Source organism: Oryzias latipes, chromosome 10 (assembly GCF_002234675.1).
Source record: "Oryzias latipes chromosome 10, ASM223467v1".
Classification (NCBI taxonomy): domain Eukaryota; kingdom Metazoa; phylum Chordata; class Actinopteri; order Beloniformes; family Adrianichthyidae; genus Oryzias; species Oryzias latipes.
Genome location: NC_019868.2, coordinates 24,549,136 through 24,568,227, shown reverse-complemented (window position 1 = coordinate 24,568,227; position 19,092 = coordinate 24,549,136). Strand labels below are relative to the sequence as shown.

Sequence of the window (19,092 nt, the reverse complement as noted above, 5' to 3'; positions counted from 1 at the left end):
TTGTGAATGATGCAGACATCACCTTCATGCACGGGTTTTGATTTATGACGTCATTCATGCATTTAAACAGGATTCTGCATGGTTAGTGTTCAGATGGATGCATGGTTGAAAGTGTTGGAAGAAGCTTCAGGAACATGGAAGTGACCCTCTAGACTTGCACTGGGACCCCTTCAGGGTTTCAGGTGAAAGATGCCTTGTTTGGTATTAACTTGCACCCACAATCCCATGCTGCATTTATTGCTTGCGTCAAACAAACGAGCTCTCCTAAAAACCCTGTCCTTGCATTTGAGAGCATATGTTGTTCCCACAGCCCTGATAAGACGGGGTGGAGTTGGCATCAAAACTTAAGACCCAACCGCCACACAAATGCCAAACGATTTAACAGATTTTCAGTGGTTTGGGCTCCACAAACCCCATTCATGTATATTTTTCTTCAATTTCTATATATTTAATAGAATAAAAGTTTGGAATGTTTTACTTTGAAGCAAGTATTTTCAAAGCTTTGCTTAGTAAACATAAAAAAATGAGTAAAATATCATTTGCCTGCATTAAAAATATCTTATTAAGTAAAACAAACTATAAGTGTGCCAACTTTTCATAAAGTACAATTGATGTTCAGTTGAACTGGAAACTGAAGCACAAATTGGGTTGTTATAAAAAAATAAAATTAAGGTTTCTCTTCATAGAATTGCAACATAACTGTTTATAAACCGAGATAATTCAATTCTGCCAGATTGACATTACTTCAGAAGTACGGATTGTTCTTTTTGTTCTCTCTTTGAGTTTTATATGTCTGCTGATTTATTGCTTTGTGACTTATTATATTATTATATTGCTGCAAAAAATATATATATCTAAAGAACATTTTAACCAGCTGGTTAAATTTTAACATTATGGTAGTTTGGTATGATGGTGCCTTACATGACTGGTTTGGAAAAACGTTCAAAACTCTCAAAAAACAAAAAAAACCTTGTTATCTGTTAAATGTATGATCACAGAGACTCCAGGAGCAGCAGTGTGTCTTCTGATGTGCTAAGGTTTTTTTCTTTCTTGATAACAGTGATTGATTCTCCTCATCTTTAATTAGTTGCAGTAAATAAATAAACAGAACAAAGGTCTTTGTAACCAAAGCAGGACTCTGCAACCTGAGGCTCCGGAGTCTCATTTATCCTTCTTTTGTGGCTCTTTGGCCTTAAAGAAAAAAATGAATATCTAGACTTTTTTTTTAGTTTTGGTTAATTTATTTTAATCAATTAAGTTTTGTTATGTATATTTACATTTGGGATAACTCAGAAAAATGATGGTAAAAGGTCCAATCTGCTATCGGAGTAGTTTATGCACAATTATATGTGATCTCCTGCTGCTAAACAGTGTCTAGTTGCTTTTAAGAGACAAAAAACATATTTATATTAGAAAAATTGATTTTAGACACATGTTTTCACATTCATATTATATAGTGAAAGGAGGAAAATAGATGAAGACACATTAAATTCATAATGATAAAAAAATGTCATGTGTGACTTTCTTGAATTTTTAATTGACGGAAATCTGCTGCAAAATGAGGATCTTATTTGAGGCCGGATGTCTTTTATTTTGAAAGGATATAAGGCAGTAGACTGCATAATAACCACTGGATCACACAAACCTCATTTAAGATTTGAATAAAAACCAGAATGATGGTAAAATCAGTTCAGAAAATTTAAAACAATGAAAAATAAACTTAAATCAAAACAGTCATGAAAAACCATCAATGCTCAGTCTGGTGTCTTTTTAGTTTGCCTTTTGTCACTTTTGAAGCAGATTCTCACAGAAGTTTTTTTATTATGTCCTAGCAGCAGACCTGGACTGTAAGGACCATATTGTTTTTGCGGTTCTTCTTTCTTACAGCACATTTTAAGGATCAACAAGATCAGGACAGGTGGTTCAAAAGGGGGGCGGCGAGGGCAGCGGTGGGTAGCACCCACTGACCATTCAACGCCACCCTTTTAATTTTGATCTTTTTTTTTTTTAATCCCAAAGTTGCTGCTGTTGGACATATTTTCTTAAACACAACCTGGAGCCATCAGCAGATCATCTGGACTCCCTTTTGTGGAGTCACCTCTATTTCTAACCTTTTACCTTTCTGATAAGTGTTGCCTTCAGTGACCCCCGCTCCACTCTCTTTGTCTCCAACTCCTTCAGCTGATTTTGTGAGGACAGTCTATATAATCAATCAAGGACAGATTTTCCCTGAACGTATCAGAATTTTTTGGTAACTCCCACCTTTATTCAAATGATGTTTTTGAGTAGACATGACAGCTTATTTGTTTTTTTGTGTTGAACAATAGTTTAATGTTCTGGAGTTTCAAAACAGGAAATGTAAAGAACGAGCTTCTAAAAATAGTAAAATGACATAAATAAAACTGTAACAGCACTTTTTGGGACACACCAGCAGTTTCGTCCCCCTCGGATCCCCTTTTACAGATGCTTGAAAAGTCTTAAAAGGTCTTGAATTGAATTTTATTAGGCCTTAAAAATGGCCTTAATTTCTTACGTATAGGTTTTTTTTTTTTTTCTTGCCAACTTGATGTGACCTGTCTCTAAAAACAAAAACATTTCCAGGTTGCGTTGGTCGTGAACTGGTGGTAAATTGTTTAACCTCGATTAGTTCATGCTTGTTGTTGTGGGAACATGTACATTCATGGAGAAAAGACGCGAAAATATGAATTACTTGTGGTGGTAAAAAGGGGAAACCCTTATGAATTAAACTGTATAATTTGCAAAAGGACATCTAAATCGACGGGGGTCAAGGCGATCAAATCGCATGTGCAGAGCAACAGCAGGCTGTTTGTTTCCTCTCTACTCCATCCAATTCTGCAATTGATGCGACCTGTGGTATAATGAAGGATGTGCCATGTGGAACAAAAGCTGCCTCTGGTATCTGCACAATGTGTGGCTCCACACTGAAGTCAGAGGGGATCTGGGTGCTGAGGACGGGGACGAGCAACAACGATGAACAGTTGCTTGATGACATTTTAAAGATTGTTGCTTCCTACCTATTTGTTGCCATGCAAAGTTTTTGTTAAAGTTAAGGAAGTTGAGATAAGTTTAAAAAATACTTGCGATTTGTGACCAAGGCTACAAAATTACACATGTGGATTTGGAAAGATTTAGTGGTTGAGGGGGTTTTCAGACTGGACACATTTGATGCGCTTAAAGTGAACCAGATTTTGTTTATTCCAAATTTTTCCAAACAAATTTTCAGTCTGATTACACCCAAGCAGACCCCGGTTCGGGTTCAGGAACCGCCCTCTGACCCATCTTTCCAGGTGGTCTCGGTTGGTTTCCAATCGTAATAAACTCCGGTTCTATTCCTCAGTCTGAATACAATCCGTCCTTGGAGTGGAACAACTGGACCAAAACGGCCACCGTAGTAAGTCATTACAGGATGTAAACACAGCCGGAACGTGAACCATGGTCCATGACAATGAGACACAGCAACTCATTGAAATGAATCAAGAAACAACTTCTAACGTGATCCACATTCCTTCAGCGTACCTTCTTAGCCGACACCTCCTCAGTTTCCGCCGTACCAAAGTAAAAAGTGTTGGCGTTGATACAGATGTTCAAAAATGGTCAGTTAAGTGTAAAGTTTAAATAAGTGAACTGTCCCCACAAGGATAGCAAAGTGCAGGACTTCCATTATTTTGACTCTTGTTGCTTTGCTCCGCCCTCATAATTCCTGACCAATGACTGAAGAGATCTTCAGTCATGTGATCTTGTGTACAAGCTTTGGTTTGGAGCAGAGGTGTCTTATTACAGAACAAACGTAAGGTTTAGGACTCGGTCAGGACCAACATACTTTTCTAGTCCAAATACCTTTAGATCAATCTTTTCCTGGAGTAGTTTGCTTAAAAACACTATTTTGATGATACTGTTATCAATTCATGTGCGGAACGACAATAATAGTGGATGATTTCTAATATTTAACAATTTAGTCTATTGTTTTGGCTTTTTCCTAAATTATTTGGTGTTTGCATGTATGTTTTCTAAACTATACATGCTGTTTATTTTCTTTGTTCATATTGTCTACAATTCATATTTAAAAGTCTTGAATTTGACTCCTATAGATCTGTAGACACCCTGTTTATCTGTTCTAGTGTAACCGTGTCGCCATAGATCACCCGAGTGCTGTTGGACCTTCGCTGCAACACATAGAAGTTTGTGATTTAAAAAAAAAAAGGGGTACTGATAATTTTGTGTGTGTGATTGGCCTCGTCAGCAACAGAGGTTGTTGACTTTTCAGACAAGACAATCCGACTAGCCTTTTCTGCGGCCAGCCAATCGGAGGTCTCCTGCCTGACCTTTGACTGGCAACTTATCTGAGCTCAAACATCACTTTTGAACAGAATTGGTATGAGAGCATTCAGCAGGTGATCAGCTGGGAGTCGACTACCACGCTAGGATTTCGTCTGGTGCAGATCAGAAGGGAGGAAACTGAATAAAGAGCTACAGGTATCTATTTGATTTGTCCCTGTAGAAAGTAAAATGCATGTGTAGTTATCCTGTTATCACTCTGCAAAGTGGAATCATTCACAACCGTTTTTTCTTGTTGTTTTCTGATATAAAATACCCCAAACTCCTCTGCTGGAGGGCACAATACAACCGTACGCTTGAGGCAGTTCCATTTAAAAAAGTAGCAACCCGTAGTGGAAACCAGTTTCTGATGAGTAATGCACAACTAAGTAGCTACTTTTCTACATTCAGTACTTATTTTCTTGATTTTGGGGGGATTTTAACAGCGTCTATTGTTCATGCTCTACTGTATTTCAAAGTGTGAGTCATAGTTATTGTTTCCCTATAGGGGTTGTGGGTTTTTTATATCTTTTCACGTCAGTTTATGTCTATCCTTCCATATACAGTTTGTATTTTCTGATATTTTGCTGCAGTTTAGGCCTCAGTACTCTCTGAGCTCACTGCTGAGTTTGCCAATCACAACAGCTGTTAATAGTGATGTAGAAATTTGTATAGTTTTCATTCAGAATTTAACGGCTAGCTTCCAAAAAACCTTCTTTAGCTAATTTAAGGTTTACACCACAAAACAAAAGTTTTTATAATAACTTTAAATAAATCCTTAAAGCATTTAGTTAAACAAAGCTTTAACTGGTTTATTTATTCATTTTATTGTTGTCTTTGCTTTGTTTTTGTATTTATACTTTTTCATTTCGTCTCTAGGAGTTTTATCTTTTTTTAATAAAACATAAAAAAATTGTTAGATCTAATTTTTGGTGATTTTTGCAGTAACAAAACAATTTACATTTTGGAATTGGCTTTTTGTGCAGTTTCAGAGTCATAGTGGAATTATTGTGTAAGACGATAAAAACTATCTGTAAAAACATAGAAGAATCTGGGTTTGTACCAAAAAGATGAATAGTTTTAACAGTTTTAAAGGGAAATTATTAGAAAAAATTATATAAAAAAAAAGCTCAAAAAGGCCCCGGATTACTCAGGGTTAATGATGTTTAAACCCAAACTCCTCTATGAGGAGAAAATCAATGACCGAGCCTGAAATGTCATCTGAATGCTGAGGAGATTTCTGAACTATTTCACCGAAGTCTCTCCTGTGTGAAAAATGTCCTTCTTGGTAATTTTGTGTTTATCGGGGATGAGATGGATGATATTTGAGTTTCACACGTATATATTACCATGTTTTCCTCAGCACACACTATGTGTTGCCCTGCTGGAGCACACCTGATTCAGCTCATCATCTAGCTCTGCATAAGCCTGTTGGTGACAGTCATCAAAGACAGATGTGTTTAAAAAAATGCAGTACTACAATGATGACACTAATTTGTGTCATCATTGTATTTTAGTACTATTTCCAACACTATTACTTACTCTGTTTGTGTCTCTATAGCTGCCAAACAAACGTTAAATGAACGGGGTTTTTTTGTAATTGTGTATCTATGTGGGGAGACTACATTTGTGTCAAAATTTACACACTACTTAGTGCACCATATAGTGTGTTCACCATTCCTATTTTGGGTGTCCGAACCTACTATTCCAAAATCCAGTGCTCTGGACATTTCCCAGAAGTGTTTGCAAAAAACCAGTGTGCATTTGCATGCTCACTAGATTGATGTATATAGACCAGTTTGAACCATTTGTCCTTTGAAAATGTGTACGTAAATAGATTTTTTAATTAAAACACCAAAGTTTTCCTCATCAGAGCAGAGCGGATTCATATTAAGTCTTAATGATCGTATATTTATTAGGTTATTACTTTAGCAAATGGCTTGTTTTAAAAGAAAAGTAAGTTTCAATCCAGGACACTGGATGTTACCACAATACATAGGGTTTTATGGGTGAAGAAGTAGGAAGGGAATTCGGACATAACCCAAGTCACGACGGTTGAGACGTAATCTGATGAAAATGGTGTTTTTGATGTTTTAAACATCTTCTTGTTTTTTGTTTAAATAGGGTCAATATCTCCACCTTAGCGTCTGATCTACTCTTTCTTGAAAAAGCTGTAGAGTTCTGCTTTTGTGTTTTTGTGTCTTCTGGGGAACTCCTCCTCACCTGTGTGTTAAACACACCTGTAGCCTCACGTCAGAGCCATCACAGTGTCATCAGACGCCCTCCCCTGCCACCGTCTCAGGGGATTCCCCCCTTTGCAGCAGCAGCATCATGCCCGGTCAGGATTTCTTACGAAGGCTGAATCTGCCCGATCTGGAGGAAATCAGCCAGTACATCAGGAATGCTTCCGCCCCCTTGCTGGTCAGCGTGGGCGCCGTGGCTGCAGCAACGACCTACTACCTTGCAACTCGGCCCAGGGCCCTGCCGCCAGTTTGCGACCCTCACAGGCAGTCAGTTGAAGTGGAGGTAGGTTGATTTGTAAAGCATTGATAACTGAACCTGGTTAAGGCGTCTCATCTTATCATGAGATATCGCACTTTATCAGTGGCTTAAAAGCAATTGATGGCAGGTTTATTGACCTGCTCTGTAAATAAAGTACATTTTGAGAAGATTAGGACGCTTTGAACTTTTACATCTCCATCACCAGGGGGAAGATTTGGCTCGGCGGTCTGTTCTCATGAACGATGGCAGTTTCCTGACTCACATTTATGATGATGCCAAAACGATGTACGAGTCCTTCCTCAGAGGGATTAAACTCTCCCGTAAGCCACCGACCGCATTTAATTGACGCTTTTTCTGACTTCATCCCGTCTGTGCAGATCTTTAAGTTTCAGATTCCTTTCCTTTCTTTAAGAAAACGGTCCGTGTTTGGGCTCCAGGAAACCGAAGCAGCCGTACGAGTGGATATCCTACGGCGAGGTGAGCTTCACAGCAGCTGTAGCAGCAGTTCCTGCGCAGCAAATGAAGAAATTATTTCCATAGTGGTAAAATAGGTGAGAAAAAAAAACTGTAGTTTGAGTTTAAAAATGAAGAGGAAGCATGTGAATAGAAAAGTCAGCAGCACACGACACCATCAACACCCAATCAACATCCTATTCACATTTTAGGCACTAAAGTTATGTTTTTAGAATATATTTTCTGATACGTTTTGTTGAACCGTACCAACCATATTGCATTTAATTTAAAAACTTTTTTTTCATGTATTAACAAAAAACACGGGGGATCTTTGTTCAAATATTTTCTGTTATTTTTGTTCGGATATTTTGAGAACAAGAAAAACAAAGACCTACTGGACACTTATCTGCTATTGAAAATTATAAGATGAGCTACAATTACAAAATTGAAAAGTCTCATTGTATCTGCCACAGACATAAGCCGTTTTGTTTATGTGCTTGTCATGATCTCACCTGTCTGCTTGGGTCTTCCTTCTTCCTTACTCTATCCCCAACATTACAGAGAAAACCGTTGGATGTAGTTCTCATGTGTGAACAGTATGAACTGTTTATCTTTGTTTGTGATCATTGGTGCAGAAAATGTGTTACAGGTACAGGCGTCAGTAAAGTACACAAAAACACCCCAGACTAAACATCAGTCACTCACCAGAAATAATCTCAAAAACATCACAAGTACGTATTCATTATTGTAAAAATACAAACTCCACAGAAACCCATAATGTCATTACTGTTTCTCTTAGAGTGAACCAGCATGTTCGTTGTAGACATGTTCTTATCTCCTGCAACTGTTGCAGTCCTAAAAAAGATTATAGCAAATTCTGGGGGGAAAATAATAGTGAAAATCAAAAAAATTATTGTGAAAATTAGAAAAAAAATTCTAATGAAAATTAGTAAAATTATACTGAAATTCTGAAAATTATAGCGAAAATCAGAAAACTATAGCAAAAATAGAAAAAAATTAAAGTGAAATTCAGAAAAAATTATTGCAAATTCAGAAAAAAAAGTAGTGAATTTCAGAAAAATTACAGCGAAAATCAGAGAAAATATAGCAAAAATTACAAAACAATTATAGGGAAATATAGAAAAAAATATAACTAATTCTGAAAAAATTATAGTGAAAATATGAACAATTATAGCAAAAATTAGAAAAATAATTACTGTGAAATTCAGAAAGAAGTTATAGTGAAATTTAGAAAAAAAATAGAACAAAGATCACCCTTTTTTTATTGAATGCAATACGCTTCCACAACATACTGTTCTTATATTTCTATTTTTTTCGTAGTCAACTTTTTATTTTATTTTATTGTAATGTTTTGTTTTAATGCAACAAATGCTGCAAGATTTATTTCATCTTTGAGGAAAGGATTAGAGGGAAACCTGACTTCAGTACGCCCAAAAACCATTTTCACTGGGTACCAGGTGAGAACAAATTTTGGTGAGTTTCTGAGCGTGTACAGCAGTAAGAGGTGCAGTAAGAAAGAAGAATAGTAAAAACAACAGCTAAAAACCTTTTTTTTTAAAACACAATTAACAAAATTGATAAAACTTTATACTTTTTTGAGAAACAACATTGATCTTCTATCTTTCATCTCTGTATGAGAATAATTGTGAATTCAATTCTGTTCTGTTTGCGGGAAAACAAAGGCTGAAATGAAAATAAAGACCCAATTAAGGCATTGGATTGTCTCTGTTGGTAAAGAAAACAAGCCAAAAAAGTGTTTACTGCAGTGCTGTCATGGCATGAAAGCTTCGCTGCGTCACGTTTTTTCTGATCTGTAGCTTGTTTGAACACGCCCAGTCTCTGGTAAGGGAAGCGTTAAGTTAAAAGTCATCTGTGTCTTTTTAGGTCAAAAAAAGAAGTGAGAACCTGGGCTCAGCCTTTCTCCATAAAGGACATTCAAAGAGTGTGGATCCCCACATCGGCATCTTCTCTCAGAACAGGCCTGAGGTGCATATTTAGACTGTCTAAACACTCTAAAAAAGACTTATATCCGCTGCATTAAGCTTTTTTGTGTGTGTGTGTAGTGGACCATGACTGAGTTGGCGTGCTACACGTACTCATTGGTGTCGGTCCCTCTGTATGACACGTTGGGAACGGAGGCCATTGCCCACATCTTAGACAAAGGTAACATATGGGAAGTTTCTCGCCGTCCTTACCGAAGCGGGTGCTCACGTTGTTGTTGTCTTTTTTTGACTTGTGCAGCATCCATCTCCACCGTGGTGTGTGACGTGAAGGATAAAGTCAACCTCATCCTGGACTGTTTCAATAACTCAAAGCATTTCCTAAAAACCATAGTTTTAATGGAGGAGCCGAGTGAAAGCCTGGTGGAAAGGGGGAGACGAGCTGGAATCCAGATCCTGACCCTGCAGGAAATGGAGGTCAAAAGCATTCACACACACATGCTATCTAAGATCTAAGCTGTGAAAAGTTCCCTCAATTTTGCATCAACATCACCTCGTTTACATACACTACTCACAATGAGTAATGGAAATATTTTCCCCATTTACTTCAGTGAGAGCTTGACAGCGACGTCTCGTGTTCCTCACTAAGCTCATGATGTTGTTCTGAGGCTCTTTCACAAGTACTACATGCAGTTCTGCCGGGTCACTTGGGGTCTGATCATCAAGTCCTTACTTTAGCTGGTCCCAGACATGCTCTATGGGGTTCAGGTCAGAGGTCACTGTTGGCCATACCACATGAGACACTCCCACTTTCTGAAATCCAGCTGGGACAATTCTGGCACCATGTGGTGGAGCATTATCATCCATGAATAGAAAGTTGGGGTTGTGCTGGTGGAATTGGAAGATGATGATGTCTCTGAGGTAAGAACATGCAGTGACTGGATCATCCACAATAAATGGGTTTTGGGGTGGCTGGTGATGCCTGTCCGGACTGTTGCACCTCCTCCACCAAAGCTAACCCTGGGAACCATGTTGACCTTGGCATATCGATCACCTCCATTACTCCAGCAACGGTGATGACCATGACCTCTGTGCAAGATGACCCGACACTCATCAGTGAACAGGACAGTAGACCATTGCTGCACTGTCCAGGTCTGCAAACATTCACGGTGGTGTCTTGATGTCTGTGGAGCCGTCTGCAGAAGGCCTATGGCAGTCACGTCAAAGCGGTGAAGTTGGTTGTGAATGGTATGCCAGGTGGCGCTGCTCGTCCATTAAGCAACATTGCATATTCATGTCTGTTTGAATGATGAACTTGGAATGACTTACTGTCAAAATCAGCTTTTTCTACCCACAGAGCTGGAATTTGATGGCACATTGAAAAGGTTTTTCTTTTGGTAATTTTTGGTTTTGAATAACTCTAAGGCACACTGAACACAGTGAGATCATTCCATGTAAAACTTAAAATAGAGAGTGTCCATCACCCTGACACAATTTCGTTCCTATTCCGAAAATCTGGGAAGTTAAACAAAAACTGTGTAGATGACATCCACTGAGTTTTTTACAATATCACTAAGTAATTGAGTAGTGTAATCCACGTGTATCCATGTGGTTCAAGCCTTATTTTCCTTGATCCCATGAACGTATGACATGTTTCTGTGACAATCCCTCCCATGTGGGGAGCGTCACACCTGACATGGTGAAATAATGGAGCCACTAAAGGAGCCTCTAGGTCTTCATGTTGGCTGGGACTTAAAAATATGTTATCATGCTGCCATGGCAACTCATGAAACCTGTCATTAGAGAGGAGGAAGGAGTATTTAGCTGCGCCTACAAACAACAAACATCTTTATCCAGTTGGTGCAGCTGTGAGAACAGGTGGACCCTGAATATGCCAGAAATGAAAAAAAGAATTTTCTGCAGAGGTGAGAAAAGATTTGGAAACATCTGATTGTTTTTATTCCTGCTGTTCAGTGAAACTGTGGAATGGAAACTGCATTGCTTGTGTTACCAAAACAAGCAAGTACCAAAAACTGGTACTTGGTTTATTGCAGCTGATCCCAATGTATCCCAAGTGAAGGGATTGCCATAATTACTCTTAACTACTTTATTTTGGTTAAATATCTTCTTTATGTTGTCATTTTTCATGGTAATTCCAGCTACTGTTGTCATTGAAGTGACTTGTTTTTTGAGGTTGTGACAGTGTTTATATTTCTGTTCCCAGGCTTTAGGGAAGGCCAACCATCAGCAGCCGATTGTAAGTCATCTCTGAGCCTCAGATCTCCTCATATCAGTTAAAGCGCTCCCTGCTCTGTTTGAACGTCGTCTCCTCTGCCTCCTCCAGCCTCCACAACCCGAAGACCTGGCAGTGATTTGTTTCACCAGCGGAACAACAGGTGATACCAGTTTTCTCTAAACCTGATCCCAAATACGATTGGCACAGAAACCCAGAATAGAGGTTGGCTTTTTCAGGAAACCCTAAAGGAGCCATGCTGAGTCATGGAAATATCATGTCGAACTGCTCGGCCTTCGTCAAACTGACAGAGGTGAGCACCAAGGCTGTATTTGCAATGACAAATGTATTTAAGTCAAGACAAAAACAGTGCAAATAATGTAAATGTTTTCATCTGTCTGTTTTTCTTCATTTTGTTGTTCATGGACACTATGTGTGATGTAGGTAAGCTGTCCCATTAATCACACAGACGTCCACATTTCCTACCTGCCTCTGGCTCACATGTTTGAGCGAGTAGTCCAGGTACGTTGTCCCTTAGCTTTAGTTTCAGCTGCCTGGCTGTCTTTGCACGCCTTCATGCTTTCCTTTCGTCCGACAGGGATGCATGCTGCTGCACGGGGGCCGAATCGGCTTTTTTCAGGGGGACATTCGGCGGCTGTCGGACGATCTGCACACCTTGAAACCCACTTTTTTTCCGGCTGTTCCTCGACTCCTCAACAGAATTTATGATAAGGTGTGGTGGGCTTTTAATGTGCTCGTATGTGAAATGATTAAAGCGTGGAGAGGCGGTTCTGGTGAGGCCTCGCGTGCGTCTCTGCAGGTCTTTGGGCAGGCGGACACCTCTTTGAAGCGCTGGCTGCTGCAGTTCGCCTACAGTAGGAAGGAAGCTGAGCTGAGGAAAGGTATCGTGAGGAAAGACAGCATCTGGGATTACCTCATCTTCAAGAAGGTCCAGGTACATCTCCACCTCAATGACAACTGCTTATTTATCACTTCCAACATTTTGATGGGTAGATGCCACTAGAGGTGTGTTGACAATAATATTACGATACGATACATATACCGTATATACATAAATATCACATTGTGATATGCCTATAACAGTGTGATAGACATATCACAATGTGATATTTATGTATATAAATGTATCGTATCGTAATATTATTACTCTTAGAGAGCTCAAACTCTTAACAGATAACAACAAAAAGATTTGAAAAGAAAGATATGGTGTTTATCTCTTTGAACAATGTCAAACTCAAAAGATTTTCTGTCAACTTCCTGGTTAACTTAAGTAGCAAATGACACATACCGGTAAACGTCTCTGTTGCTTTGGATCATTTTACAACAAATGCTGAAAATGTTCTCCACAGTTTTCCGTCCTCACACTTGACAGACACAGCAACATCTCAATCAAACGTAACAACTAGAAAACACTCACAAGCCGCGTTTCCATTACAAATATGCGCAAAACTTTATCGAAATTTGAGAAATGTCGAAAAAACACAATTTCGCATTTACACTATTTCAATTTAATCCCAATTATGCTTATAAACCAACTCACACCATAAGTCATATAAAAACATGGAGACGGATGTAAAAAATACTTTGATTTACAGCAGATGCATTCAAATTTCTGCCATGGCTGTTGCGCTCATCATCTATCAAAGGAGACGTTGGCGTCTTCTTCAGGCAATGGAGCGGCGAGCTCCGTACTTATGGGAGCGGCTACGGATGAAGTGGTTTTGGAAAATCGTGGTTGGTGATTTTACAGAGGAGCTGTGGATCCAATAATTCCAGATGAAAGAAGAAAGAAGGAAGACTGACTTTGTAGTAACAAAAACCACACAATGGCTTCAGATTAACATTTTGCAGACACATTCCAGTACAGCTTCTCCACTATGCTAGCAGACAGTCACCGCGTCACATAATTCATAAAGGGATTTTTGTTATACTCCTAAATTCATATTGATGAAAAATTGTTGAGTTATTTTAAAACAAAAACTTGTTTTTCCAAACTAATCTCAGTAAATATAAATCAGAACTTTCACCGACACTTTACTTTGAACATTTAATTACTTCCTGTGACAGAAGCCTGTTTGGTTTGTTTAGTTTATATACTTAAACAACCTTATTTTGCATTTTCAGAGCTTTAATTACATTGTCTGAGGTTTATTTTTTACTGTACTCTACTATATGTATAAAGATTGCAAATCAGCAATCTAAAATCAGTCTTCAATCAGAATTCCAGGTTCAGGGATACGTTTTTTTCAGAAATCCTTACCCCCTCTCTCAGCCGATCACCTGGATCAGGTTTTTCCGGCCAATCGGAGACAGTGAAAGCAGCCTAATGTCAGGAATGCAGCCCGCCATTTAAACCCCTATTTAAAGTGAAACAAAGGCTGGAGCCAAATTCTGTATTTTTTTTTGGTGTTGCTTTAGACAGAGAATAGTTTTTGTGTTTTTTTTAGATGTAATAGGTGCTTTAAAAACAAGTTATAGGAGAATTTATTGTAATATAAAAGCCTGAAAGTCTAAAAAAAAAAGAGGTAAAGAGCTGGTTTGTTTTTCCAAAATGAATCTTTGAGAAACAATATGTACAACTAAAAGAAGAAAAATCCCCAAAACATACTTCATTTTATTATTTCTGTCCTGCTTCTTTCCAAAATCATCATCTTCTTTTTTACTTTAAAGGAACCACCTCTAGGGATTATTTAAATCCCGCTCCAATCAACCTTGAATCTATTTGAAAGCGTTCCCAGTGGTCTTTTAACTATGTTGGTGCTGTTTTTAGGCAAAATCAATAAAAACTGTGTTGTTGTTTTTTTCTGCAGTGACAGTAATTAGCTTGTGACCCACCAATTGCAGTTTCTTTTATTTTTTTTCTAACTTGTCCTGTCCAACAGCTGGGCAGACAGATGAGAGCTGAAGGCCTCTTGTGTTGGACATATTTTACTTTTACAACAGGGGTTATAAATCTTCTGACAAACCAAAGGAAAGTCTGAAAAAAAACCTTTTGTCATCGAGGCCAAACTTTATTCATTTTAATCATATTTGAAAATCTTTTGTGTTGGACCTGACGGAAAAGGAAAGAAGAGAGATTGATGTTAGAGAGGGGGGGGGATAGGAGGGTGATTATCAATTGTAGTTTCTACATACGTCACTACAAGTTTTTGCAAACGGCATTCTGCTCCTGATTGAAAACAATTTAAATATGGAAACACTCAGTAATTTAATTGTAAGCTTAATTTTCTTAATATATGTTGTGAGAAAATGCTGCATGTTGAAAACGACATTTTCATTGGAGTGGCTCTGTGAGAAGTCATTGTTTCATCCCTGTTGAAAATGTGAGCTTAAATGAGGTGCTGTGCTGCCCCCTACAGGCCAGCCTCGGGGGCCGCGTGCGTCTCATGCTGACTGGAGCTGCTCCCATCTCCCCGGCTGTCCTCACCTTCCTCAGAGTTGCGATGGGCTGTCAGGTAAAACAAACAGACGCGGAGGAGCCGTGTTGTCTGACCGATGACACTTTCCAACATCACTTTTCTTTTTCACCTGCTTTTGCTTTGCACTGATTCTGAACGCCACAAGTCGAGCCAATAGTAGTGTGTATTTTCCTGTCACGTGATTTGATGCACATCTCAATATTGATACATGGTCCACAATGTATAGACGTCTTTTGCAGTGTTGTGATATGAAAAAAGGGTTATCACATGTTTGGTGCACACAATACACCTTTAGCCATTGTAATTGACCTGAAGCAAGATTGTGGTTGGACATTTTTTCGTTTGCATCATATGTACAAACAAAGGCAAATACAGTAAAGAGCCCAACAGGAAGAGAAACTAACAAAGTTGACCAGAAATCTGCTATTACTTACTGTTGGATTTTATACCTTTATAATATCATAATCTTATTTGTATCTGTTGTTTTAACCGATACTGCTGCTCAGGACGAGATCGTTTTTTCAAGTTGCATCTGTTATCCTTTACATCCCCGATCAGTACCAAAAGTGCTCTTTATTTCACAGTTCTATGAAGGTTATGGACAGACAGAATGCACAGGTGGATGCACCATTACCGTGCCTGGAGACTGGAGCGAAGGTATCATTCCTTAAGACTTTTAAAGATGTCACGTGACTGATGTGGTAAAACCGGACCTAAAGGGGACTTCCCATCTGCAGGTCACGTCGGACCTCCTTTACCCTGTAACATCATTAAACTGATGGATGTGCCGGAGATGAACTACTATGCTGTACATGGAGAAGGCGAGGTGCAGATGGGCAGACTGTGTTATGAAAGCTGTGGTTGTATCTAAATTCTATCACTACTCCCTAACCTTAAAAGACCATATAGTGCGGGACTATCCAGTACCCTGGATTATAACACATGCCCAATCTTTTTTTTTAATGGTAAACATGACGTAAAAGGTAAAAACCTAATAAATATGAACATTTTACGAAGAGTAATTATGAATCCCATGTGTTCTGATGATGAACAGTTGGAGGATTTATGAAAAAATACATTTAAATGCTTTTTTTTTTCAAATGACAAATTGTTCAAACGCAATGCATTGTGGTTAATATACGCCGATCTAGACACTAGATTTTGAAATGATAGATTTGGACACCCTGAAAAATGGTGAACGCCACATAGGCAGCATTTGGTTCAAGTGACCCAATTCCGATTTTTTCTTCTCATGTGGCACAGATCGGATATGACCGGTGAACGTGTAAGCAGGAAAAAAGCGCATGGATTCTGATTTTCTCAGATCTGAATCAGGCTTCATTCATGTGGAAATAAATAAGATATGAATCAGATACGTGCATTTGCGTGTGCCATGTAAGCAGACAATAAAGGATAATTGGATATTCCCCAGTAAATGTGAGTAGTACGTCAGTGACGCCAACTCAGGACACCACCAACTGAAATCACATGACATATTATAGGTGCTTTTGTGCACTGATTTTGCTGTTCAAGGACAGCTGGAGCCCCATCAGCGTGTTTACCTTTCAACCTCAGGCTTCAGACCGTAGTCGGAAACCGCTGTTATTTCCGGTCCCTGTCAGGACGCAAACGGTAACTAATCAAGCGGGACATCGTTGCTGTGGAACAGGCTAGAAGCCGTTTGTTTCTTTGCTTGGATCAAACTGTTAGTACAGCACGTCTGCAAACACTTCCTCGTTCAAAACTCAGCAAGAGCACATAAGCCGGCCGAGCAGCCTTCCTTTTTCCTCTCCCGGGCATCCCCTCTCGTGGGCCTGCCTCATCCTGGAGCGCCCAAGGCAACGCCTCCTTCCGTCGCAGCGTTGCCTCCATGACAACCGCAGTCACACAAAAGTCCGAAAGAGGTCAGCGGAAGGCGGAAATGTTGCTACGTAGTTCTCAGAACGTCTACGTTTGATAGTTTCAGCATTGTATAGTGTAAATGCAAAAATCGGATACGGGTCACTTTTAAAAGATGATGTAAGCGGGTCGTCAAAAAAAAATCGGATATAGTCAGAAAATCCAATTTGGGCATCAAAACCTGCAGTGTAAATGCAGCCATATAGTGCATTAAGTACGTAGTGAGGGAATTCAGACACAACCTGTGTATTGTGGTGTGGATATGTATGCAGCTGTTATCTGCTGGTTTCCAGGTGTGCGTCAAAGGTCCAAACGTGTTCAAAGGCTACCTGAAAGACCCAGAAAAGACAGCAGAGACGATTGACGCAGACGGTTGGGTTCACACTGGAGATATTGGGAAATGGCTTCCAGTAGGTTCACGCAGCTGAACCTCACCATCAAGCATTGCCACCCCCACGTTTTCTGAGTTTAGTGGATTCGGCACCAAATGCAGCTGCACTGTTGTGTGTTTCCAGAACGGCACCCTGAAGATTGTGGACAGGAAAAAGCACATCTTTAAACTGGCTCAAGGGGAGTACATCGCACCGGAGAAGATAGAGAACATCTACACCAGGAGTGATGCGGTGGCACAGCTCTTTGTTCATGGAGACAGCCTGCAGGTAGAAATTACAACCCAAACAGAAGCAAATTTCATCCAGAAAATATCCCAGTGCACTTTGACAGCACAGTTTGGTAACTTCCAGGCATGTCTGGTAGCAGTGGTGGTGCCTGATCCGGAGTTTCTGTCCGGTTGGGCTGAGAGGAAGCTGGGCCTGCAAGGCAGTTATATGGAGCTGTGTGGCAGCAAGGTAATTCCAGCACACCGATGGCATCAATTCTATCAACCGTTTTAAATGTAAAAACTTATCGACAAGTTAAAAATTTACTTGATCAAAATAGGAGGAAGTTCAGCTCAGTCTTAAAGTTTTAAATATGAAAACCCTGTAGATCTTTCAATCACTGAAAATATGCACCTCATTTTTTTTTTACTCTTTCTGGTCACGCAAGAACTACCTTTAATCAAACCCATGTTTCCTCTGTAAACAGAAAGTAAAGGCTGCCATCTTGGAGGACATGATTCGTCTGGGGAAAGAAGGAGGTTTAAAGTCTTTTGAGCAGGTGCAGCTTCACTCCTAGTTTCAGGATTTCAAGTTGTGATCCATGAAGATGAAAGCCTTTTCTCCCTTCCGTCTAGGTGAAAGCCATATACCTTCACACCGAGCTGTTCTCCATTGAGAACGGCCTGCTCACTCCAACGCTGAAGAGCAAGAGGAACGAAATGCTTCAACATTTCCGATCTCAGATAGACGAGCTCTACAAAGAAATCCAAATGTAGAAGTTTCTTCTTTTTTCTCATGAACTGTGACTATCAGAAAAGGAGAAAACACTTTCAGTATAAAATAATGACGAACATCCATGTATTTGTGAAAAACTGTGAAATCTTGCAGAACAAAAAGTACATTTTAGGACAAATGTGCACATTTTTCTTTTGATATAAAGAAGGGATTACATGTTGTTTGATAACATGTTGATTTTAATGAGCTGTTTGGAAACACCTTGCAGGAAAAAGCCGTCCACGAGAGTGTTCTAAATGTATTTATAATCACAAATAGAGGAAAGATGATTACTAAACTAGTCTTTATTTACCTTAACGAGGAGACTTTTTATTTTAATCACTGGAATCGCATACGCTTGTATGTTCATGGTTTGAATTTAACCTAATTGTATTTTTTCTGTAATTATTGTCATTTTGTAACATATTTCATTAAATAAATAAAGAAATATTGTCAAAACTCTGTGTTTTTGCTATAATCTTTTAATTTTCAGCTTTGTTTATTTCACTATTAAATCATCCATTTAATTTTTTTTGCCAGAAAGGGCAACTAGAGAATAAATAAAATACACCAGTGTTGTGCACTAAAATAATCCCATGCCACAGAATGCCACCTCCCGTACATTATCACATCTTTTCAGTGTTATTCACAAATAGAAGCATTATCTGGGACTTGTGGGTATGACTTTTAGATGCCAAACAGATATCTAAATAGTAACCATAAATATTAATGTAAAATCGAAATGTCAAATGTTACGTGATATGTAAAAAACTAAATTTAAATATTAAATCTAAGCGTTTATCTAACTAAATGTTAAATCTAAATGTAAACATCAAATATATTAATCATTAATGTAAAGGTTTGAGTGTAAATGTTATTTCTAAAAATCCAAATGT

The 19,092-nt window shown here is 38.9% G+C and overlaps 1 protein-coding gene across 1 annotated transcript; it reads left to right on the top strand.

Moving 5' to 3' along the window:
• Window positions 1–4,367: 4,367 nt before the first annotated feature.
• On the top strand, window positions 4,368–18,655 carry acsl1 (acyl-CoA synthetase long chain family member 1). The gene is made up of 21 exons (XM_004073546.3): window positions 4,368–4,494; window positions 6,582–6,861; window positions 7,043–7,157; window positions 7,250–7,314; window positions 9,196–9,297; window positions 9,375–9,474; window positions 9,553–9,728; window positions 11,476–11,508; window positions 11,596–11,647; window positions 11,724–11,797; window positions 11,929–12,006; window positions 12,083–12,217; window positions 12,305–12,439; window positions 14,865–14,960; window positions 15,509–15,581; window positions 15,662–15,750; window positions 17,117–17,233; window positions 17,339–17,482; window positions 17,567–17,671; window positions 17,910–17,981; window positions 18,058–18,655. Exons 2-21 carry the CDS (start codon window positions 6,667–6,669, stop codon window positions 18,196–18,198), a joined length of 2,097 nt encoding a protein of 698 aa, XP_004073594.1. The 5' UTR covers window positions 4,368–4,494; window positions 6,582–6,666; the 3' UTR covers window positions 18,199–18,655.
• Window positions 18,656–19,092: the final 437 nt, after the last annotated feature.